Genomic DNA, 26,544 nt, shown 5'->3' with positions numbered 1-26,544 from the left:
GAGAGCAGGTGTGCTTTAATAAAATGAAGGGTTAAGCCTTTAAAGTAACTCATCTAATTTGACCATGTTCTCGGTTGTACTCGATACAATCTATAATGTGATTGTGTAAGTGAATCCAAGAACACGCGACCTTCAGTTTGAACCACACTCTGGACTGTAGATAGCTTTTCTAGTTGCATCAATAGTCACTTTAATGTAGCAACCAACATGTATGTGGCTGACGCTTTATCCATGACATTTCGAGACATGCTGTTACATAATAGCTGGTGAGTCAAGTGATTTCTGAAGCTGAAAATGGGTTAATGGTTTTAAAGTAATTACATATTTCAAATGCTTTAATATGAGCGGGTGTTTAGGAACTTGAATGAGCTTTAGAATATATAAGGCAGTTTTATTCATCTTTTGATTGTACAATTTTCTGGACATTCTCCAGCAATCTCTTCATTGTACTGCGAAGAGTCGTGTTTCTCTGCTATTTGGAGCACCTCCGTACACGTATGTCTCTGCTATATATGGATACACCAGAACAGAGCTGATGCCCTACTTCAGAAATCTCTGCAGAGCTCCCTCCTTCTGACGCCAGCATTCTTCTTCTTCTTTGTGAACTGAATCAATAATGACTCTTAAAATGGGTCATATGCATTGAAGTTACAGATATTTTTCACATTCACTTTTTTCACATATTTCTTTGCACTGCATTCATAAAAAATTTATAGAAAATATATAATTAAAAATTATATATATATATATATATATATACTTTTATATATATTTATAATATATGGATACACCAGAACAGAGCTGATGCCCTACTTCAGAAATCTCTGCAGAGCTCCCTCCTTCTGACGCCAGCATTCTTCTTCTTCTTTGTGAACTGAATCAATAATGACTCTTAAAATGGGTCATATGCATTGAAGTTACAGATATTTTTCACATTCACTTTTTTCACATTATATTTCTTTGCACTGCATTCATAAAAAATTTATAGAAAATATATAATTAAAAATTATATATATATATATATATATATATATATACTTTTATATATATTTATATTTATATTATATATTTATATATATATAATTTATTTATTTTATTTTTTAATGAATTTTATAGAAATAGAAGAAAACATACAACTGTTAATTATATCGACAGCAATTCATCAGTTTCCTGACGATGACCGTAATATGTAATTATGCGTTTTTGAAATAAATATCTTATGCTCACCAAGTGTATATTTATTTAATGAAAAATACAGTAAAAACTGTAATATTGTGAAATATTATTACAATTTAAAATAACTATATGCTACTGTTTTCTAAAACTAAATGTTCAGCATCATTACTTTAGTCTTCAGTGTCACACGATCCTTCAGAAATTAATCTAATATGCTGATTTGCTGCTAAAGAAACATTTATTATTATTACTAATGTTGCAATCAGTTGTGCTGCTTCATATTTTTGTGAAAATTATGATATTTCATTTATTTATTTATGTATTTATTAATTAATTAATTTATTTGTTTGTTTGTTTTGCATCTTTTAATGTCACTTTCGGTCAATTTGATTAGTATTTGTGGAACAAAAGTACCAATTTCTTTCAAAAATCTCACTGACACCAACCTTTTAAATATGGTTGGATATGAGTTACATGTCCACAGTTATGTTCACAGACAAAGCAATTACAAAAATACAATGAAAATGAGTTCTGACAAAATTTTATTTCAAATGTAAGTGTTCCAATAATAAAGTAAAACATAAATCAACAGCGATGTAAATATTAGCTTATAAAATAAAAAGCGTAACATGAGGTGCTAAGCATTTCTTAAAATGAATCACAGTCAAATACAGAAAGGTAGCCAAGCCGCAGACAGACATTTATATATATATAGATAGATAGATAGACAGATATTCATAGTCAAACAGACAGGAGTGGCATTCCAGTATCATTACCGACTGATTGGAATTACAAGCACAGAAAAGTACAGTAAGATGTGGGGAGGGGTGGTACTCAGTAAGTATCGTCTGTTATCTTTCAAAGTTTTAGGTGATTGGAGAAAAGGAAAGAAAGTGTAATCAAGGAGGAAAAACACAAAAATATGCACATACTCCACAAGCCTTAAGGTATGATTGCGTGTCTTCAGAAGTTGTAGTATGTATAGTTTGGTTAGTCAATGATCTTGAAGCTTTTCTTCCTACAACACTACACTAGATCTTTTTTCTATCGTCTTTGTTGTTTTTTTTTTAAAATACTGAAACATTCCTGTAACAGCCAGCCCTTGTGGCTCTAATGTTTGTACAGACAGGTTACACATTTTATATACACTGTGGTGGTTGGTGCAGAACAATGGACAGAATCCTTCCATCTAAGATCCATTCAAGTACAGTGTCATTAGTCTTTCCACATGTTCATTATTTGTTTCTTTCTTTGTGGTTCACTTCATGTTTTCCATTTAACTCTTAGCACATTCACTTTGGCCTAAATCTTTCTCCGATCTTGACCTTACAAAGGCTGAGTAAGGTCTTCAAAATCCTTTCTGATCTTCAAAAACACTGTTTACATTACTTGCATTTCCAGGATTCTTATACCAAGCTAACAGCAAATAAAAGCAAAGAATAGTCAAATGTTGTTAACCCAACATTCAGCTCTGCCTAACTTAATCATTGAGAAGTTAATAAGAAGACTGAATCTATTTTTAAATACCATGACAACAGTCCAGTGTCTCACCGAATGTAAATGTATTCTCTTACTCCAAAAACTAGTTAAATATACTTTCGTGTGCCCTTTTGTTTAGTATCCACTTTTCACTGCATAGTTCAGCTCAATACTCTTTTTTTGAGAGATTTGTGGCACATTGTTAAAAAGCCTACCAGCGTTTCATTTTGTAACCACAAGAAGCATCTACTTTGCTTTGAAAAAAAGAAAAGAAAGCTGAAACATGACATTTGGAGAAAAAAAAATAATAGAAGAAATTAATATTTTCTTCTTGTTTTAGTAATGCTATTTACAGAACAGAGGTATCTGTCAGAAAACAAAGAGCTTCAGGAATCTGAACACATCTCCTCTTGTTCAGTCGTTCTTTGTTTCAACGACAGAACAGGAAATGCTTGATTTTTTGGGGTTATTGAGTAAGATACTGTAATGCAATTCAAAATTCAATAAATAAAAATAAGGAAATCTAAAACAAACAAATAAAAACCTCACAAAGATAATTTAAATCTAAAGATTGTTGATTCTTTAACCAAACCTGTGGACTTGTTTTTTTTAGGAGAGATGCTCAGATCCTGGCGACATATTTTTGCAACTTTGATAGTGCTTCCACACATCTTATTTCTTGTCTTTCTTAGTAGGCTTCTTCTTGCTGGCAGGCGTCTGAGCTGCCTTGGGGGCTTCAACAGGAGGAAGGGCCTGGGGAGGAGGAAGGGCCTGCTGGGGTACCTGTTGTTGAGGGTTGGCCGTGAGGGTGGCAGTACTACCCGGGATGTAGACGTTCTGGCGGTAGTCCGGGCCGTACTGTGGATTGTAGCGAGGGCCAAGAGTTGCAGTGGCTTCACTTACTTCTGAGAGCAACGGTAGGGTGAGAAAAAAGAAGAAATAGTAGGAGGCATAGAGACAGTAGAAGAACAGGAGCGAGAGATGGGAAAGGTTATAGATGGGTTGGTTCGGCACAGAGCTCATAATTCAGTCACTCATGAACCGCATTGCAGCTCCCTCAGTGACCGGCTTCTGCCTGCCCATCCCCCATGCATTATGTATGCCGAAACATCGACACACATCACACACTCAGCAACATGCTTGCAGAACAGAAGACGTGTAAATAGAAGAATAGCACACTCAAACAATACTATTTTTACAGTTCTTGTAGAATACATTGCGAATGGAAGTGACATTGTCCTCTAACAGCAGTGAGACAGTTCTTCCTTTGTTCCCAAAGTATAAATCTTTTCCACAAATTCACAATGAAATTGTAGTCATGAAATTGTTATCCAAAATCTACACTTGTGAAAAAGAAGTGCACTTAATTGTACTGAACATGCACATGTAGTATACTTCAAATCGTACAAGTACATTTTAAAAAGAGTTTTAGATTTATATAATAATAATGAAATAAAAGGCCACTTAATTTTACTTAAAAGAGTACAATTTCATGACTTAACACACTTAAGTATACTTTTAAAATGTGTACATTGTAATAATGTCCGATTTTTTTTAAGTACATTTAAAATAATTTAATATTCTTTTGTCGTGCTTTAAAGGACGCTTATTTTGCACATGTAAAGTACTTGATTAAAATTTTAACTGTACTGTGTTATTCAATAATGCTGTACATTTAAAGATAATACATTTTAAATGTAACACATTGCAGCTACTTCGTTAAAAATGTGTAAAACACGAATATATTTAAATTCATGACATTTCAACAAATATATTACAATCAATTTTAAGTAAGTGTCTGAAAACATTGCATTTAAGTATAAGCACTTAAGTATATTCTTTTATTATTTCTTTAAGTACTCTTTTTTTTAAGTATGCTAAAGTGTACTTTTTCCACAAGGCCATGCCCAACAGATAATTCATTCAAATCTAACTATATGTATTGCTTTACTAAATATAGATTTATATCTAAATACATTTACATGCACTTACAAGTTTGATTTTAGTCAGTCTAGAGTAGTTAGTCTTTTTTTTATGTCATGAATACATTTTAGTCCAACTGAAATCATGCCAGCCAACATATTTAGATAATGTGATTTGTAGTTCAGCTTCCAGAATGTATATGTGAATGTTCTGTAAATAACACTCTTGAGAATCTGTTGTTGTCCATCTATGCTAGAGTAGAACATCAGCACAGTGTTATCATTCTGACTGCAGCTGCCAAGAGGGAGAAAGGCTCTGTACACTCAATTAGTTTGACAGTCTATAACAGTCAATAAATGGTGAGATCCATTTTACTCTGGAAGCCGCACTCTCTCTTTTCTTTTTTCTCTCACTACATCTCCCTCTTTCCTTACATCATCCAGTTATTAACGGTCTTCAGAATCTAACCTTGAGGACTGATGTATCCAATACATTATACTGTATGTGGACAAACTTCCCTGCTGTAAAGACCGGCATATGCTGTGTTTTGGATGCTGGTGGGATAATTTGCCCCCAACGGCTTGCTTAATTAGCTTAACCAGCAAGATTATCATGAAAATGTAGCTTGTAAAGCTGAACAGCCTGAAGGATATTTCTAGCCGAGAAAATTTTTGCTTTACATGCAAAATGTTTATGACATTCTTGTTGGCTATGCAATTTTTTTCTAACAAGCTAAGTTTTTCTTGTTCAAGTGCTAATGCTCTCTCCTCATTCTCTTATTTGCTCTCATTCTAATGCAGTTTTATAAAAGAAGGAATAATAAATGAGATTGAGATTCACCGTTCGCCGCCACTATTAGAGCCTGGAACTGTTCAGCTTCGGTAGGGGGGTTGGGCCACGGTCTTGTTCCCGCTATCACACCAGCACTGGCACCTGCTTCATCAGGACGAGCTCCAGCCCTAAATGACAGAGAACAGGGTTAGTGACTCGACATGCATTCAAACACATTCATGGTGCTTTTTTTTCTCGCATTTTACCTCTCACACATATACGAGAACAGCATCCACCACGTTTGCTAGCATAAATGCACCTGGTTCATTAGCTGAGACAGCCATTTTGTGTGACAGGGCAGGACAGTGCAGTGCAGTCAGAAAATGGAGGCTAAAGTCGACAAAGCAGTGGTAGACATGAAGTAAACAGACAGATGCATTGATTAAATACAGTTGTGTCTGTTTATATCATATGGCTTAACACATACACTTTGCCCTTTGATCAAATTACAACAAGCTTTATTTAAAGGGATAGTTCCCCCCCCCCCCCTCCAATTTTGTTTTTCACTTACTCACCCTCATGTTATTCCAAACCTGTATAACTTTTTTTTAATCTGTAAAACACTAAATAGAAAATACAGTGGCATAAGTCTAGTATAAACCAGAAAATAAATAAATAAAAATAAATGAATTCCTGCACAGTACTCAAACTTGCATCCTTGTAAAATGTTATTAGCTCAGCAACGTTTCGGGTCAATTGATGTTCCTCAGGCTTATAAAACATGCAGACATATCAGCTAATGTAAAAATAAATATCTCATTAAATATGAGTATTTACAATGGATAATAATGATAAATTCCCATTAAAGGTCAGTCCTTATTTTCAGTGCCTTTTGAGTCCCCAGTAAGGATCATGATCTTACTGCCTTACAATGCTGAACAATATACATTTTAAGGCTGTCTTAGTCATAAATAACAAAATTTGCAACATTTAACAGCATTTTAAAATACCAAATATCACCACTTTTCCTATGTCTCCAGGCTTCTGTATCCCATTTTCAATATAAATACAACACTTACTATATTATACTTTTCTTTTCTTTTTACATTTTAGATTTTAGATTTAGATTTAGATTTTCAAATTTATAGATTTTGTCAATTAATTTAATTTAACAATTATAATAAAGGTTTTTAGTTTGTTCCTCAAGTTATTGTCTACTCTGTTATTTTGACTACTGTCCATTCAAATGAAAGCTGTCCAAAAAAAAAAGAAGAAAATTAAATCCTATACATCACTTCCTTGGAGGGAAAACAACTTGGTAATGTGAGTGAGATCCTCTGATAAGCTTCAAATAAGCTTTTAAATGGGCAACGGAACATGTTTATTAAGATAATGTACAAGATGCCCATACATTAACAGGTTTAACTCATTCGAAATACTAATGCTTAATGTTACACTGTCAGATATGCAAAAGAAATCTATCGTATCTCTTGCTCTGGCTACTGTGTATAGACCACCAGGGCTGTATACAGATTTCCTAAAATAATTTGCAGATTTCCTCTCAGACCTATTGGTTACTGTTTATAAAGTGCTAATTGTCTGAGATTTTAACATTCACATTGATAATACAAATGATGCATTAGGACTTGCGTTTACTGACCTAATAAACTCTTTTGGAGTCAAGCAAAACGTCACCAGGCCCACTAATCGTTTTAATCATACGCTAGATTTAATTATATCGCATGGAATTGATCTTACTGATATAGATATCGTACCACACTATTTTCCTAATTAATGCTGTTCAGTTGCTTTGACACAATCTGTATGGTTAAAAGCGCTATATAAATAAAGGTGACTTGACTTGACTTGACATTAAAGTCTTAAGTCTTTTAATCTATTTTTCATTGTCATTTTATAGATTGTGTTTCATAAATGATTACATATATTTTCCCAAGATGCAAGTTTGAGTAGTGTGTTAGAATTATTTTTTTCCCCCAAAGAAATCTGTGAATTTCTTCTGTCTTTTATTTTTGGGTGAACTATCACTTTAAGTATATTTTGGTTATTACAGGCTGCTCAGTTTCAAAATGACATGACTAAAAAGCAGATTTTTTTACTCACTCTCTCTCTCTCTCTCTCTCTGCCCACACAAACAGATTGAAAGCAGAGTCCGTACATAAGGACAGAAATATTTCTCTACTCTTTAGGGACAGACTTCACAGACTTGGCTCTACAAAGCCAAAATAAATCAAATCGGAACAAACAAGTTTACTAAGCACAGGTAAACACACTGTCAACACACTGTGCAATGTCAACCCGCAGAGCAAGATGCAACAAACAGCTATCAGCGATACACATACATCCAAAAGCCTTATCCTCAAATGAACCAACTGCACGAAATTTGTGTTCACATTTATATGTGTAGGAACAGACTGGACAGCATGTCGCTGGAAGCTGCAGGACACATAATCTGAAAGACCTAAACACAACATTTCACTAGAAGGCTACACCAGGTGAAGTCAAACGCTACAAGCCTTCTCTTCGCCTTCACTCTACCTGGACTTCTCGTATGGAGTCCATCTCTGCTGCAGGGTGTGGAACCTGTGTTGGCTGAAACATAAGCACAGGAGCATGCAGCTGTCACTCAATCACCCTGCGTCTGACCAGAGACTGACCAGAGCACATGGATGGGTGAGAACGGCTTTGGTTTCCTTTAAGTTTAAACCTTATATCTTAAGACGTTGTGTCTCACAGGTAGTTGGTTCGCTTTTGTATGTTTCTATCTGATAATTATTATCATAATATATTGGGTGTATTTGCAAGATTTTTTATTTTTTTTTGCTCCACATGATTTCTTTTCTTTGCAATATTTTTGCAGGATATTCTTCACAGGATTTCTTTAGTGGGTTTTTCTTTGCAGGATTTCTTTACATGATTTGTTTTTGCAAGATTACAGTACTGTGGTAAATTTACATCTTTAATATTCATAAAATGGCGATAATGGGCTATATGTAGAGATGAAAACACTAAAGGAAATACAAATAGTAAATTATTTCAGACTCTAATCTAGATAGTTTGGTATTTGTTGATTTTATCTATAAATATTGTTTCCTTAACTCTTCTTGCTGACTAAATGCAGAGGACAGTGACCATCACAAATTTAGGCACTCAAATGTTTGTAGGCAATCTCAGATTTTGAAAACACGAAAGGAAGGAAAATTTATACATTATTTCATATTCTAATCTAGATAAGATAGTGACCACCAAAAATCTAGGCACTCAGACGTTAACAGGTAATCCAAGATTTTGTTCTGTTAATATCTCACTCCAATCAGCGAGATTAAATAAAAACTATTACAAAACAGTGTACGTAATATCACGTGGATAATCTCAAATGTATTTATGGTTTTGCGAGACATATAAACTGAATCCAACACTTACCCGCTTGGTCCAGGCCTCTGGTTTGGGGGAAATCGCCAGTCAGCATTAGGGGGATTTTGCTGAAAATGAGAAGAAAATAATTTTGTCAATACTTTTGTTTGGCATAGAGATTAATATCCACTATTGGTCCACCCTGGAGTGCAGGTCCCTCCATCCTGTCATAGGAGGTTGTAGTTCTGAAACACAAATTTGTATTATTGACAGCAGATTTGATCTGCTTCCTCTGCTTTTCCTCAGGACTATTTTCTGAAACTGCACCTTTGCTGATACAGAAAGAAAATGTTGAGGGGAGTAGTGAGAATCAGAGCAACAAAGAAGAACATAAGGTAGAAAATAGGTTGAGGGAGAGTGTGTGTGAATAATTGAAACTTCGATCATGTTGCTGTCACACATGGGTGCATGTACGTGAGGACTATACACATAAGTCTGTATCAAAAAAAATATTAGCTCACCTGTAGGTGGATTGTGGCTAATATTTCGCCCCCCTTTTGGATTTTTTTTCATAATTTTTGGTCTTAATTTCTTTAGTATCCCACACAATTCTATTGCATCTCCCCACACTGAGTCAAGTTATTATGTTGCAAGATAGCATTCAAGGCATGTGCAATATCACACTGTAATGATCCTCCAAACGCTAGTGTAGATTCCACAAAGACAGTCTGCTATTTGGGACTGCATGCATACAACTGCTTCTACTTTGTAAATCATAATGACTGCAACAATCTGCCTCACCTGACTTGAGCATTTAAACACACTATTTTCAGACAAAACTCTTCTCAGATTCACTGGGTCTAGAAATAGCTCAAATTGTGGCCTGATTCTTAATACACTTGGCATTATAAAGTGCTTAGACACAAAAAGTGAGTCATAGTGACTGGAGCCATACTCTGAATTGATGACATACAGCATGAATTCCATCGTACTAGAAATTATTTTGAGAAATTGTGTGACGCTAAAATTCACACCACAAACATCTAAACAGTGTATAATTTTTTTTCATTAACATATGTAATTTTTTGCCTACACTAGCCATCAAAAGTTTGGTGTCAGTGAGATTTTTTTGAAAGAAATTAATACTTCTATTCAGCAGGGATGCATTAAATTAGTTAAAAGTGATAGTAAAGACGTTTACAATTGTACAATATTCCACAATATTTCAGTTTTAATTAATTTTATAGTAAAAATCAATCAATCATTCAATTAATCAATCCTTGGTGGGCATATGAGACTTTTTTCTCATCAACCATTAAAGAAATCTTACCAACCCCAAACTTTGAAATGGTAGTCTATAATATTTCCTGAAAATCTCACCTTCATGAGTGAGTGAGAGAAGAGTCTTTTTGACAGTCGCATGCTTAGAGTGCTCTGTGGGGCCTTAACAAACACAAAGTCGCTCCTGCTGGATATAGTGGAGAAACTAGGCGTGTATGTGTGTTTGTGTAAATCCTGGGAGACCCCCACGACCTTCATGCATCTAATAGGACCGTCAGTATTTAGCTACAGATGGAGGTCATTGTGTTGGTGCTCACGAGATGTGTGTTTGAAGCCAAGTTTTTGCATGAGGCACATAACATAACCATGATGGCTGAGCCAGCGCACTGCTACAAAAATGATGACCAGGAATGAGACCGTAATAATGAAGGATAATGTAATTATGAGGTACAAAGTGAGGTCAGACACCTTTTGGACTTTTGGAGGTAGAGCTCCTGGGTTCAGAAAATACATCTGAAGCTTTCTCAGCCAGAGTTGATGTTAATTACCACACCAGCAGAGAGAAAAGGCCTGCCGTTATCTTTTACAATCACAATGAAGCTAAAGACAGACTTGCTGTTCTCTTCTGTAAGTTTACCGGCTGTACGCAGCTCTCCAGTATGTGCGCCTATGTGAAACATTTCAGTATCAAGCCCTGAGAAGCTGTAGAATAACCAGGCATTGTGGCCACTATCACCATCCACAAATGTGATGCGATTGACTAAGTGTCCAATGCCAGCCGTGTTAGGTACCAAAAACTGCAGCGTCCCATCAGATGGAAGTGCAGGATATATAAGGACAGGAGGATGATCATTCTGATCTATAATAAACACATGCACCGTAGTGTTGGAGCTTTGAGCTGGAGTTCCTCTATCAAGAACCTGCACTATGAATTGAAATGCATTCAATTGCTCATAGTCAAACTTTCGCATGGCATATATATGTCCACTATATGGGTTAAAGTATGCATATGAAGACACAGCCCTACCAAGAGCTTCACACTCCAAAATTGAGAAATAAACAGTGGAATTCTCACCCACATCTGGGTATGATGCAGACACTGACAGAAGGGGAGCATTTGGGGCATTGTTTTCAGCTATGTCCACAGAGTAGGAATGCTGTGAGAAGATCAGATCAATTAACATCTGAAAGACGTAACACAAAAGATTCCTGCGAGGAACGGAGCGGGGAACCAGAGTCTGTGGCAGTCACAATAATGGTGTATTCAGCCACAGCCTCTCTGTCCAGCAGGCCATCGGTCATTAAAATGAAAAGCCCTTTATAAGGCGAAGTCATCTTGAAAGGCAACCCATAATGGATGTGCATGCTCACTTCGCCATTTTCCCCTGTGTCTTCATCTTTTACTTTGATTAGGGCAATGACAGTGCCTGAACTCACATCTTCAGAGATTACAGGAGAAACCACATTTATGTTGATAGCAGGGGCGTTATCATTCACGTCAATAATCTCGATGTTGATGTTGCAAGAGCCCTCCATGGGAGGTATTCCCTTGTCCCTGGCAAGAGCAGTGACGTCATACACATTAGAGAGCTCGCGATCGACTAGTCCTGTAACTCTAATTTCTCCAGTCACAGAATCCACACTAAAGAGTTTTAAAACATTGTCAGGGGTGTATTTATCAAATATGTAATATAATTCACAATTTTGACAATGATCGGCATCAGAGGCGTTAAGAGTTGTAACTAACGTTCTATGAGGTGAATTTTCTAAAAGCGTGACTCTTTTTGTAAGATTATGAAAGTGTGGCGAGTTGTCATTGACATCTAGAATATTTATAAATATGACACTATTGCAGGACTTTTCTGGACTGCCACCATCAACTGCTGTTAAAATCAATCTAAATTCCTTCCTCTTTTTTCTATCGAGAGGCTTGTTCAAGACTAAAATTGGGATTTTGCTTCCGTCACTTTTAGTTTCTACTTTTAGCATAAAACGACCGTTTTGACTAAGAAAATAAGCGCGCAGTGAATTCACACCCACATCAGGGTCATGCGCACTTTTTAAGCGGAACATAGTGCCTGGCGCAGCCGCTTCTGAAGCTTCTAAAGAAGTGTTTCGGCTTTGGAAGTGTGGCGCGTTGTCGTTAACATCCACAATTTCTATCGTAACGCTGTGCATTTCCAAAGGATTTTGAAGAGAAATCTGAATCCGAGTGTGACAATGTAAATTTCCTCCGCACATACTTTCTCTGTCCATTATTTGCTTGACCACCAAAGCTCCGGATGTCAGGTCTACGTCAAAATACTTAGCATTAGATTCCGAGATGATTCGCATCTCTCTTAGAAGTATCACATGAACGTCCATTCCTAAATCTTTAGCCAGGTGGCCAACAATAGTTCCCAGTTTAGATTCCTCAGCTGTAGAATATAAAAGTTCCAAAGCGTGCGTTGCAAAACACAAGGAATTAAGAACAATCCAAACTGCAGCCCTCTGCAGATCTCTGAAAAAGCTCTTTACTCTTCATTTTTAATTGAGTATTTTCACTAGTAGCTATAGACTCCTTCGGGGCTTTAATTCATGCATATAGGCTACTAGACATCGCAAGACATTGCAGAGTATAGGAGAAACACGTTTTGTTTTGTATCCATGATCTCCACCATTTGTTCTAACGTTTCTAAACTAACAATACAGCTCCTGAGAGCAACAGGCCTGCGTGGGTCTGGGAGAAGGGTTAAAAGGGGTGGGGATAAAAAACGTGCGTTTCTATTGGAGGAAAGTTGCTTTGCTTAGACAAAAGCACACATTGTGCTGTCCAAGGTGCTGAAAGTAGCGTCTCTCCATCAGTAACATATAATTAGTGTATGTATAACCATAACTTGTTTAAATCTGCGTTTGTCTCACCTGTTGGCTCTCGAACGTCCACGCGCTGTCTGGTAATGACGCATCAAGCACGTTTAGCGTGTCTGTAAAGTTTGTGGTGCTGCTGGGCTTAACGAGGGTAAGGTCACTGAATTCTGACATTGGAGAGAGATATAAGCCAAAGGACTGACTCTGAGACATCATGTCTCCTCCCAGAACCTCCACATACTTAATGGGCCCGTCAGTGTAAAGCTGGATCTGCAGCTTTCTGTTGGGGTTCTTGTATTCAGAATTTGTCCTCCAGATACAGCAGCTTGAACCGCCTCTACTGCCTCGCGCACATTTCACCAGTAAGATGAAAAATGTCAACAGACACAACAAGGACACGGAAGCCAAAGAGATGATTAGATATAAAGTAATTCTGCCACTTTTCTTGTTGGACTCGATAGTTTTCTCTTTATAGTCTGAGATGGGCTCATGAAGGCCTTCCTCTATCAGTATATCCACTGTGACTGTGGTGGACTGGATCGGTTCTCCATTATCCTTTATTTCTATCAGCAGTCTCTGAGAGGAGTCATCGTGCTCTGAAACAGCGCGTTTAGTCCTCACCTCACCCGTATGTAAATTGACACTGAACAGAGACGCGTCCGTGGCCTCCGCGAGCCTGTAGAACAGCCAGGCGTTATGACCCGAGTCCGCGTCCACTGCTGTTACCTTAGTAACGAGATGTCCTGCTTTAGCAGAACGGGGCATCCTCTGATGAGTAACAGACCCCATGGGTGTGGACGGGTAAATGACAGCAGGTGCGTTATCGTTATGGTCCAGAATAAACACATACACTGTCGCGTTACTACTTAAAGATGGAGAGCCATTATCTTTAGCCTGAACGATGACCTCAAACACTTTCCTTTGTTCGAAGTCAAACGAATGCATGCTAAATATGCTTCCATTGTCAGAGTTGATGTACATGTACGAGGATATTGGAGTATCCCCATTTTTAGGGATCTCAATAGAGTATGATATTTTACCATTTACGCCGACATCAAAGTCTTGAGCAGATACCGAACAGATAATAGAGCCTGGAGTATTATTTTCATTCACGTACACATAATACACATTATCAGGGAACTTTGGGGCATTGTCGTTAACATCAAGAATTTTAACTGGAATTATTGTTTTGGTATTTAAAGGGGGCGAGCCTGAGTCAAATGCAGTGATTTCCACGTTATACTCCGGGTAAGTTTCGCGGTCTAAAACGCCGTTTGTAACCAACGAATATTCGTTTGAAAAAGATGGTTTTAAAATAAATGGAAGATCAGACTGTATCTGCAGACTGACTTTTCCATTGTCACCAGAGTCGATGTCCCGTGCGCTTATTAACGCTACAACTGTCCCGCTTGGCGCGTCCTCCAGCACAGGGCTCGGTTTAGATGTCAACACTATTTGTGGTGGGTTGTCGTTAATATCTGCAACTTCAATTTCAACCATACAATGACCCTCCATTTCCGGAACCCCTCTATCTTTGGCACTGATCTCAATGTTGTAAATAGGAGTGGTCTCATAGTCTAATTCCCCATTCAGGATAATTTCGCCGGTTTTCTCGTTAATACGAAACAATGAGCGCAACTCATCAGATGTGTGCTCCCCTAAATAATACTGTATATCTCCATTAGGACCTTCATCTAAATCCGTTGCTTTAACCGTTAAAAATGGCGTTCCTTGCTTGGCGTTTTCATTAATGGCCACTTTGTAAACTCTTTTCTCAAATACGGGGTTGTTGTCATTGTTATCCAGCACAGTGATGTTTATTTGTGAAGTTCCAGATCTAACCGGCTTCCCCCCGTCTAAGGCAGTTAACATAAGCTGATGCATCGGTTTCTTCTCGCGATCCAGAGGTTTTTCCAGTACTAATTCAGGTACCTTGCGCCCATCTCCAAGGTCTTTTACTTTTAAACTAAAACACTCGTCTTTACTTAAAGTATACGATTTCAAGGAATTACTTCCAACATCTGGGTCTACTGCGCTCTCCAAAGGAAAACGCATGCCAGGGACAGTTGCTTCTGCTATCTTTAAAACGCGGTCCGTCGACTGAAAATGCGGATAATTGTCATTAATATCCTGTATGTCGATTTCCACTCTGTAAAGTTGTAAAGGCTCCTCGATAACAATTTGAAGAGGAAGCAGACAATTTGCGTTTTTTCCACAAAGGATTTCTCTGTCGATTCTCTCTTTAACCACAATTTCTCCTCTGCGTAAATCCACGCTGAAATACTGCTTACCTGATTCAGAAGCTATTCGCAATTTACGGTCATACAGCTCAGATATTTTCAAACCTAAATCTTTTGCAATGTTTCCAACAACAGCGCCCACATTTAATTCCTCGGGAATTGAGTAGCGAGTCTGTCCTTCTGTCGTACTCCACAAAAGAAGAAAGAGAAAAAAGAAGAGCAAATAATGCCTCCAACATCTGAATGCCACCCTCTTTGTCATTGTGATTTTAAATCCAGACGATTCACCGTTCTAATAAAAACTAGGGGTACCACCACGACGACAATTTCGCTTTTCCATTTTGTCTCAAAAATATGTTAGAATCCATTTTTATAGGAGAGATTAGAGCATTCCTCGTCTCCGTCTGCACTGAACGTTGTAATGTCAGTGGGGGAGGGAGTAGATCTCTTTGTATAATTCTGCATGTGATTGGTGCAGAGATAAATGCAATAACCAGTAGCAAGAGAACTGCCTCTTAAAGGCGCAGCACAGCACCTGCTGTCAATCTCACGCCAAAGAACATTACAATAGAAGAAAAGTATTATGTATCACGAGTGGCCATATTTTATTTGTTGTCTTTGTATAATTTATATATTTCTATATTAATGAAACAAAACGACATTCTTTGGTAATATAATATTTGATGTTGATATAATAATGTTGATAATAATAATAATAATAATGTTGATAATAATAATAATAATAATTATTATTATTATTATGTGCAAACAAAAGAGTCTTTTGTGTTCAGACAAAAGTACACATGGTGATGTCCAAGGTGCTGAAAATAACGTAATTCTATCACTTTATAAATAATATAGTGTATGTATGCACATTAACGTTTTACATCTAGGCTTTCTCACCTGTTGGCTCTCGAACGTCCACGCGCTGTCTGGTAATGACGCATCAAGCACGTTTAGCGTGTCTGTAAAGTTTGTGGTGCTGCTGGGTTTAACGAGGGTAAGGTCACTGAATTCTGACATTGGAGAGAGATATGAGCCAAAGGACTGACTCTGAGACATCATGTCTCCTCCCAGAACCTCCACATACTTAATGGGCCCGTCTGTGTTGAGCTGGATCTGCAGGTTTCTGTTGGGGTTCTTGTATTCAGAATTTGTCCTCCAGATACAGCAGCTTGAACCGCCTCTACTGCCTCGTGCACATTTCACAATTAAGATGAAAAAGGTCAATATACACAACAAGGACACAGACGCCAAAGAGATGATTAGATATAAAGCAATTTTGCCTGTTTTCTTGTTGGGATCGTTAGTCTTTTCTCTATAGTCTGAGATGGGCTCATGAAGGCCTTCCTCTATCAGTATATCCACTGTGACTGTGGTGGACTGGAGCGGTTCTCCATTATCCTTTATTTCTATCCGCAGTCTCTGAGAGGAGTCATCGTGCTCTGAAACAGTGCGTTTAGTCCTCACCTCTCCCGTATGTAAATTGACACTGAACAGAGACGCGTCCGTGGCCTCCGCGAGCCTGTAGAACAGCCAGGCGTTATGACCCGAGTCCGCGTCCACTGCTGTTACCTTAGTAACGAGATGTCCTGCTTTTGCAGAACGGGGCATCCTCTGATGAGTAACAGACCCCATAGATGTGGACGGGTAAATGACAGCAGGTGCGTTATCGTTCCGGTCCAGAATGAACACATGAACAGTGGCGTTGCTGCTCATTGGAGGAGAGCCATGATCTTTAGCCTGCACTATAACACTGATTAGTTGCATTTTCTCATAATCAAATGAGCTCATGCTGTAAATAGTTCCGTTCTCAGAGTTGATATAAAAATAAGATGATGCTGGAACTTGATTAGAACTTAAATCCAGAACTGAGTAAGTGAGTAAAGCGTTCTTGTCTCGGTCAATATCAACTGCAGATACAGAAAACAATGACACACCTGCCAGATTATTTTCGTTTATGTAAATAGTGTATGAGGACTGTGAGAATAGTGGAGCGTTGTCATTCACGTCAAGCATTTTAACATTTACAGTCTTCACAGTTTTTAAGGGTGGAACACCGGAGTCTATGGCCAGTATTTCTACATTATATTCAGAATGAACTTCACGGTCTAAAAATGAGTCGGTTATCAACGAATAGTGGTTATCGAAAGAGGCTTTCAATTTGAAAGGAACATCCGGGGAGACAATTAGCTCGACTTTGCCATTATTACCGGAGTCTAAATCTTTGACGGTAATCAGAGCCACCACAGTTCCCACCGTTGCATTTTCAGGCACAGGACTCGCTAAAGATGTCAGGATAATCTCTGGCGGATTGTCATTCTCATCTATGATATCTACCTGAACCGACGACTGTCCTTCGAGCTCTGGATTCCCTTTGTCTTTAGCACAAACATCAAACATATACGTTTTTTTAGTCTCGTAATCTAGTTTTCCAATAACTGTGATTTCGCCGGTTTCAGCGTTCACATTAAAAACATTTCTTACAAGATCTTGCGTATGCGCACCGAATGAATACTCTATTTCACCATTAGGTCCTTCATCCAAATCAGTGGCTTTTATTTTTAGAACACTTGAGCCAAAGATGGCACTTTCTAGTACCGATGCTTTGTATACAGCAATTTCAAATTTTGGTTCGTTGTCATTTATATCTTGAACGATTATTAGCAATAAAGATGTGCCAGATTTTACTGGATTGCCACCATCTAAGGCAGTTAATATTAGCTTGTGTATAGACTGTTTCTCTCTGTCTAAAGGTTTTTCAACCACAAGTTCAGGTACCATTCTTCCATCTTTTAACATTTTAACATTAATTTGGAAGAAATTGTTACTGCTAAGTGAGTAAGTCTTTATGCTATTGCTTCCAACATCGAGGTCCTCAGCACTCTCAAGTGTAAATCGTGCGCCTGGAGTAATCACTTCAGGTATTTTTAATGTGGCATCTTTAGTATGGAAGTTAGGTGCATTATCATTTATATCTTGTATTTGTATTTCAACTTTCTGCATCTGTAATGGATTCTCAATAACGATCTGCAGTGGCATTAGACAACTGGCGCTTTGTCCACAGAGCGTCTCTCGGTCTATTCTGCCATTAACTACCAGATCACCCTTCCCTGAATCCACACTAAAATATTGCCTGTTCGACTCAGATGCTATTCGTAACTTACGCTCGGCAATATCTGAGACGTCAAAACCAAGATCCTTCGCGATATTCCCAACGATATATCCTTCCTTTAACTCTTCAGGTATTGTGTAGCGAATCTGAGCTCCAACTGTATTCCACAATAGAGAGAAAGCGAACAGCCAAAGCGCTGCCCATGTCCACCCTCCGTTCCTCTGCCTCATTTCTCTGTCGCGTTTGTTATTCCCATCTACAAATCTTCATCTTACATCCTTATAGAACCCGAATGTTATTTTCCATTTTCAAATAAACGTGTACTCAGCCCATTTTCGTTGTGGTGAGCAGCCTCATAAAGCGTTCATGTTTTCTTTCGCTCTACACCTCTCGTCATTGTCCTCCTCCTCTGGCTGAGGGAGGGAGTAGATCCCTTTGTACGGTCTGAAGAACGATTGGTACAGAGCTCAATGCTCACTCATCCAATAGATGCTTTGCTGTTTCTTACAGGGGTAACCAGCTCTCTGTTGTATGCATTACGGCATCTAGTGGACAGCTGTGATCTAAAAAAAATGCAGTTAGCCTCAGACTGATTTCTTATCTGCTTAGACTGGAAAATGATTATGCATGTTAAAGTAACAAGGTATTAGCATTTGAGCATTAAAGGTATATGAGCAAGTGTATTTCGTTGTTCTTTAAATTCAGAGGGAAAGAACCATTACAGAAAAAACACATGAATTGCACGTGTGCAGTTACGTTAAAATCGCATGTCAAATATGAAAACGTTACAAAACTACGTTTCCCATGTTTTTCACATGTAATTTTAACATGTGATTGCACATGTAAAATTCATGTAGTTTTTCTGTAAGGGAATTATTAGAACATATTTTTAATGTGTTATTTAAAAATGTGACATTAACAGTTTAGTTCTCAATTTTTATGAAGAAGAAATACTGTTTCCCACTAAAAGTATTTTTTTTAAATAACGTTTTTTATACTGTTTTTAAATAACTTTTTGTTATTACTATTAGTAGTATGTTTATTTATTTATTTATTTAATTTAATTTTTATTCAACAATACCTACCAAATCAGCATTTATAAAGTATAGCACCTAAAACTGTACAACGTAACGTCGTTATGGGAGCTGTCCAGTCCAAAGTGCTGAATACCGTACAAAACTATTGCAGTTTGTTTTGACATCATAAATATGGTAAAAAAAAAAATGGGGGGGGGCTTATAGAAAAAAATAACATTGCTTAGACTTGATAAAAAAAAATAATAATAATAAATATATATATACATATTAAATAAATGTAATGTCATGGCAGAGTAGCGCTCTTTAAGCCAAGCTACCCCGCCCTCACACAAACTTTCAAGTATGTCCACCATAAAGTGTATATCTTAAATTAATAGAAAAAAAATCACATACAAGTCTGTACTGATGCTGAATTAATTAATCATCATTCTGTGTCTCACCTGTTGGCTCTCGAACGTCCACGCGCTGTCTGGTAATGACGCATCAAGCACGTTTAGCGTGTCTGTAAAGTTTGTGGTGCTGCTGGGTTTAACGAGGGTGAGATCACTGAATTCTGACATTGGAGAGAGATAGGAGCCAAAGGACTGACTCTGAGACATCATGTCTCCTCCCAGAACCTCCACATACTTAATGGGCCCGTCTGTGTTGAGCTGGATCTGCAGGTTTCTGTTGGGGTTCTTGTATTCAGAATTTGTCCTCCAGATACAGCAGCTTGAGCCGCCTCTACTGCCTCGCGCACATTTCACCAGTAAGATGAAAAACGTCAACAGACACAACAAGGATACAGAAGCCAACGAGATGATCAGATATAATGTAATTTTGCTGCTTTTCTTGTTGGGTTCGATAATTTTCTCTCTGTAGTCTGCGATGGGCTCACGAAAGCCGTCCTCTATCAGTATATCCACTGTGACTGTGGTGGACTGGATCGGTTCTCCATTATCCTTTATTTCTATTAGCAGTCGCTGAGAGGAGTCATCGTGCTCTGAAACAGCGCGTTTAGTCCTCACCTCACCCGTATGTAAATTGACACTGAACAGAGACGCGTCCGTGGCCTCCGCGAGCCTGTAGAACAGCCAGGCGTTATGACCCGAGTCCGCGTCCACTGCTGTTACCTTAGTAACGAGATGTCCTGCTTTAGCAGAACGGGGCATCCTCTGATGAGAGACAGACCCCATGGATCTGGACGGGTAGATGATAACAGGTGCGTTATCGTTCCGGTCCAGAATGAACACATGAACAGTTGCGTTGCTGCTCAAAGATGGAGAGCCATGATCTCTAGCCTGCACTACAATGCTGATTAGCTTCATTTTCTCATAATCAAATGAGCTCATGCTGTAAATAGTTCCGTTCTCAGAGTTTATATAAAAATAGGATGATGCTGGAACTTGATTAGAACTTAAATCCAGAACTGAGTAAGTGAGAATAGCATTTTTGTCTTGGTCAATATCAACTGCAGATAAAGAAAACAATGAAACGCCTGCCAGATTATTTTCGTTTACGTAAACATTATATGAAGACTGTGAGAATATTGGTTGGTTGTCATTTACATCAAGCACTTTTACATTTACAGTCTTCACAGTTTTTAAGGGTGGAACACCAGAGTCCATGGCCAGTATTTCTACATTATATTCGGAATGAATCTCACAATCTAATAATGAGTCAGTTATCAGTGAATAATGGCTATCGAAAGTTGGCTTTAATTTAAAGGGAAGATCCGGGGAGACAATTAGCTCAACTTTCCCTTTATTACCGGAGTCCAAATCTTTGACGGTAATCAGAGCCACCACAGTTCCCACCGTTGAATTTTCAGGAACATGACTCGGTAAGGACGTCAGGATAATCTCTGGAGGATTGTCATTCTCATCTATGATATCTATCTGAACCGATGACTGTCCTTCGAGCTCTGGATTCCCTTTGTCTTTAGCACACACATCAAACGTATATGATGTGGTGGCCTCGTAATCTAGCTTTCCAATTACTGTTATTTCGCCGGTTTCAGCGTTCACATTAAAAGCATTTCTTACCAATTCAGGCGTGTGTGCAGCCAATGCATATTGTATTTCACTATTTAGACCTTCATCTAAATCGGTCGCTTTTATTTTGATTACACTTGAACCAATAACAGCGCTTTCTAAAACAGATGCTTTGTATACAGCTACATCAAACTTTGGTTCGTTGTCATTGAAGTCTTGAACAATTATTTGCAATAACGATGTGCCCGATTTTACCGGATTACCACCATCTAGAGCTGTTAATATCAGTTTGTGAACTGCCTGTTTTTCTCTGTCTAGTGATTTCTCAAGCACTAGCTCTGGTATTTGCCTTCCATTTTTAACTGTCTTTAAATTTAGACGGAAGAAATTGTTATTGCTCAATGAATATGACTTTAAGCTATTGCTGCCAACATCGAGGTCCTCAGCAATTTCAAGGGTAAATCGCGCGCCTGGAGCAGTCAATTCTGAAATTTTTAATACTCCATCTTTATTATGGAAGTTCGGTGCATTGTCATTAATATCCTGTATTTCTATTTCTACCTTGTGCATCTGTAATGGATTCTCAATAACGATCTGCAGTGGCATTAGACAACTGGCGCTTTGTCCACAGAGCGTCTCTCGGTCTATTCTGCCATTAACTACCAGATCACCCTTCCCTGAATCCACACTAAAATATTGCCTGTTCGACTCAGATGCTATTCGTAACTTACGCTCGGCAATATCTGAGACGTCAAAACCAAGATCCTTCGCGATATTCCCAACGATAGATCCTTCCTTTAACTCTTCAGGTATTGTGTAGCGAATCTGAGCTCCAACTGTATTCCACAATAGAGAGAAAGCGAACAGCCAAAGCGCTGCCCATGTCCACCCTCCGTTCCTCTGCCTCATTTCTCTAATGCGGCTGATATTCCCGTCAACAAATCTTTGTCTTATATCCATAGAAGATCAGAATTCTGTTCTCCATCCTCAAATAAACGTGTACTCAGCCCATCCTCGTTGTGGTGATCAGTCTCATAAAGCGTTCCTGTTTCCTCTCGCTCTACAGCTCTCATCATTACTCCTCCTCTGGCTGAGTGAGGGAGTAGATCCCTTTGTTGAGACTAACACATGATTGGTTCAGAGCTAAGCACTCACTGGTCCAATAGAGGTTTTGAAGTTTTTAAAGGCAGCTCTCTTTGGTTGTGACTACTGCGTCTGGAGATTTTAATGCAGCTAGTTTCTCAGTATATTTTAGAGGAGCTAATTTTTGTGTACAAAAAACAAAAACAAAAAAAACAAATCGACTACAAACATGTACATTTCAAGTAGCACCATAAGATGACTGGATGCGTACTTTTAAATTCATTAGGAAGGGGGGGGGGGGGTCTATAGAAAGCTTGAAAGGTCTACTTCTAAATGAAACAATCGACAACAATTATTTTCTGTTTATTTAACTCGCATAAATCCAACCGGGGGTCCAGTCTTTCCCGTCTGATCTTATTATCTGTATTGTGGTCACAGCCACACGCAGCGCAGCCTACTCATAAAGCCTGGAATTTACACAAGTGAGCATCCTCTCGAATTTACCCTAGAAGAAGAACGCAATGCCACATGCCTTTCCTCTTATTATAATGATTCATTATTTGCTCGTGCATGAATAAAAGCATAAACTTTTTTTACCCATGAACAAAAAAAATGCGAAAATCTACTTTCCAAAGGGGGGAAAAAAAATCAGAGCGTTTATTTTAAAAAATAAAATAAAATGACCAGAATGTAAAATTATTGGATAGCATTATATTGTATACAGATTGGATATTAATCCTAATAAACATACCGCTACAATAATAATAAAAAAACATTACAATACAAAACAATAACATTACAATACAATCCATTACAATTTAAAATAGTGCAGCCTTTCTATCCCTTACGAGAATTAACCATAGTTTTACTATAGTAAAATGTAGTAACCATGTCTTTTGGCCTACTGGTTACTGTGATAACGACCCGAGCAGTCACAAGGAGGATCAAAATCACGGGAGCAAAGCTGACGTCCAAAAAGGTTGTTTATTTGAAGCGGATGGGAATATGTTAAGAGCTTAAAACAAAGATCTTAAAACAGTCTAAAACTAGAACTGCTGAGTACTTCAAAACAGTACTAACTCCCCTCCACTACACTGAGGCTGGAGTTTTACATGTTAGCTACACAGCACCACAATAATCTCGATCACTAGCTCTCGATCCGTGCACCTCTCTCTTACTGACGGCCATCTTTAATACACATTTTCCCCGCTCTTACTAATTGAAACAATACCATGTTTTTATAGAATAAACTCTTGTCTCACAAATGAGCGCTTCCCCGTAAGTGCACACTATTACCACGCCCACTCAGCTGAAGTACAAAAAATACAAAAATACAACGCACCAGAGACAATAAGAACACCGTAAAAACAGTTATAGACAACTTTAACGTCTCTCCACCACAATTGCCATTTGTATAACCACAGTTTTACTACAAATACCATGGTTATGGATAGTGTAGCAAAACCATGGTTAATTTGTGGTTACCATGGTTTAACTATAGTAAACATTTTTTTTTATTATTTGTAGTAAAAATGTAATTTGAAGTGGTTCATTTTTTGTAAGGGATCCCTTGTAGTAACTTCAGCAATGTGTAGATCATTCTATAACGGGAACACATCGTTTTTATGGCATAATATATCGTTATTAAGTGAAAAAAGAATATGTCCTTTTAACGAGATAATTACGTTCTTACTAGAATTATTAGTTATTACTAGAAACGTTGTAGTTAAAATGACATAACATCTCGTTATTACAACATAACTGAGCGGGAAAAAAATATGTGTGGCAGCAATGCATCACCGTATGTGTATATATATATATATATATATATATATATATATATATATATATATATATATATATATATATTCAAAAAGTTATTCCATTAAAACATGTAGCCTGTAGATCATCTGCCTCTCCTTTAACCTCACCAGCCCCAGGGCGGCGCCAGAGAATTTTGAACGCAGGTGCTGAGGGGGTGCTAGATCATTGACAGGGGGAGCTGGGAAATTAATAGTAAATATGACCAAAACAGGTTATTTTTTTTTTTTATTATTATTTTTTTTTTATATGAATAATAAAATAAATCGCCCACTCGATTTTGTAAATTTTTTTACATGATTATTTGGCTCATCACAATTTAAATAAAATTTAAATTTTATGAAGTTAAACAAGTAGCCTACATAGATCAGTCAGTTCTCTAAGATTTTTTATACAATCCGCCTAGAATAGCATTTCGGAATGTGAGTCAAAGGCAATATGACATCAAAAAGCACTGGGGATATATTTACTTGCTATTTACAGTCTCAAACCAGAACCTTCGCTCTCTGTGTATTGATGGCCAAATGTGCCACTGCTGTTTCGGCATCGCCACAGCTGCTTCTCAGATACTGTATGTCTTAGTGTAGGAGACAGGACAAAGATCTCTCACATATGGAAAAGAGTAGGGCTGCTATATGGCGATTCACTCTGACGTTAATTTAGATAAATATGCGCTATATATGTGCATATCAAATGTTTATGAGACGTGTGGGAGTCCTATTATCGCGCTTACTGCATGACATGGAGGCGCCTGCGCAATCCCTTGCTTTTTTTTTCCTGCGGAAAGAACTTAACGCTTTTTGTCGTCTCATGCAGTTTCTGTGAAATGGAGCGCGTCACAACAATGCTACTTGCCTCACATAAGACATAAGAAATAAATATATAAAAAAATATAGCTTGAAAAAAATATTATTTAATTATGTCCGTATGGAAAGGTGCATGTCTCTATTAAAGACACGCATGTGCAAATGGCGAGTCAGCGTATATTAGCATTCGGCAACTTCTTTGCAGCCGACACTGACTGAGAAAACACTAGTTTATTAGTACATAATTAAAATGTCTTCTTTTCCCCAGCATATTCATAATCATTATTTTTTGCGGTGCTTTGCGGCTTGAGCGCGGAATAGGCTATAATACGCCTATGCCTATTAAACGATGGTTTAGTAGGTTAATCAATATTAATCAATTTAATATAAACGTGCGACTAGTAGGCTAGACAAATCTTTAGTCGGGGGCAGGCCTACTTGGCACAAGGAACCGATCCATTTTTTAAATAAAATGCTATGACATTACGAAAAGTGCGTCTGCAAATCACGTCACATTATATTGCATTGCACGAGTAATGCGTAATGAGTCAAATATTCATGTGGGTGCTTTGGTCTTTCTTGGGGGCGCAGAAGCACATGCTAGCCCCTCCCTAGCGCCGCCCATGCCCAGCCCCTTCTCTCTCAACTTTTCAACATAACATCTTCCACAAACAAAATTAAGAAGTCTGAGGCGTAAATTAATAAAATGATGACAAGCGTAATTCTCAATTGTTGTAATGTACAATAGTCAGGTTTTATAAGTAAACTCTCCATTTATTTTCATGTATAACGATAACTTTTAAACCATTAAAGACAGACCTGAGCTCCAATGTTGTAAATCAATTTTAGCCAGCTATACGCTTCTGCTTAATCCATTTCAATTTATTTTTCAAAAATACCTGTGGGATAATGCACAGCACTGTTACAGCCTATACCTTTAACTTTCACCCCTAAAAGGAGCTAATTAAAAAAAATATTTAACTTAAAATTCTTATTAGTAGACATCTAATAAATTGTAACGGGGCTGACGAGACGTGAGACGTGTGGATCCATCTGCAAGCTTTTATTAAAGAGACGTGGTAAACAGGCAGGGTCGAACAATGGCACACAGGTATATGGCGGGCAAAAACACAAGAATAGTCCTAGGGCTATCATTGGTCAGCCCCAAGCACTCTTTTTTTAATGTTTTAAATAAAACTTTACCGTACGGTTGAGCTGTCAGTCCATGTTAAATCTTGATTTAAATTCAGAGAACTATTTCTATTAGTTATTTTCCAATAATACACATTCATTTAAATTTATTAGTATCTTGGATACATTTCATAACCTTCAGTGTCCACAAAGATAAAAAAATTATAGTTAAGCGTCTCTATAATATATATAGATGTATGGCAATATATATGTTATATGATGTCCTTTACAGACATATCAACCGTACGGTCACGCATAATTTTGGATAATTATGGTATTTAAATACTTAAGTGTCTTGTTAATGCATTTTTAATGCCACAGAACGTTGCAAAACTCACATATGCAAGTCAACAAGCATACAACACCACACATTACATACTCGGCACTTCACTGCACTCAAACACACAAGCATACAACACCACAAATATT

General features: G+C 37.7%; 2 protein-coding genes across 12 annotated transcripts in view; both read right to left on the bottom strand.

Moving 5' to 3' along the window:
* Positions 1-3,107: 3,107 nt before the first annotated feature.
* The window catches only part of LOC107586138 (protocadherin gamma-C5-like), a 65,711-nt gene continuing 42,274 nt past the window's right edge, over positions 3,108-26,544 (bottom strand). For 4 of the 11 annotated variants that reach the window (XM_016273389.1, XM_016273387.1, XM_016273382.1 and 1 more), the window contains exons 2-5: positions 8,791-8,849; positions 7,906-7,959; positions 5,419-5,537; positions 3,108-3,560 (exon numbers count right to left, since the gene is read on the bottom strand). In XM_016273389.1, coding sequence (XP_016128875.1) covers positions 3,328-3,560; positions 5,419-5,537; positions 7,906-7,959; positions 8,791-8,849 — 465 coding nt within the window. In that variant the 3' untranslated portion in view covers positions 3,108-3,327. Of the gene's footprint in view, positions 3,561-5,418; positions 5,538-7,905; positions 7,960-8,790; positions 8,850-12,903; positions 15,657-26,544 lie in introns of those variants that run through there. The other 7 variants (XM_016273390.1, XM_016273388.1, XM_016273383.1 and 4 more) reach the window with 5 other exon arrangements.
* Positions 12,467-22,403, bottom strand: LOC107586141 (protocadherin gamma-C5-like). The gene is made up of 2 exons (XM_016273392.1): positions 19,682-22,403; positions 12,467-12,903 (listed from the first exon to the last, which is right to left on the bottom strand). Exons 1-2 carry the CDS (start codon positions 22,172-22,174, stop codon positions 12,883-12,885), a joined length of 2,514 nt encoding a protein of 837 aa, XP_016128878.1. The 5' UTR covers positions 22,175-22,403; the 3' UTR covers positions 12,467-12,882.

Source organism: Sinocyclocheilus grahami, unplaced genomic scaffold, assembly GCF_001515645.1.
Source record: "Sinocyclocheilus grahami isolate Dianchi unplaced genomic scaffold, SAMN03320097.WGS_v1.1 scaffold78.1, whole genome shotgun sequence".
Lineage (NCBI taxonomy): Eukaryota > Metazoa > Chordata > Actinopteri > Cypriniformes > Cyprinidae > Sinocyclocheilus > Sinocyclocheilus grahami.
Note: the sequence above shows the minus strand (reverse complement) of the source record. Positions and strands in the feature narration are given on the sequence as shown.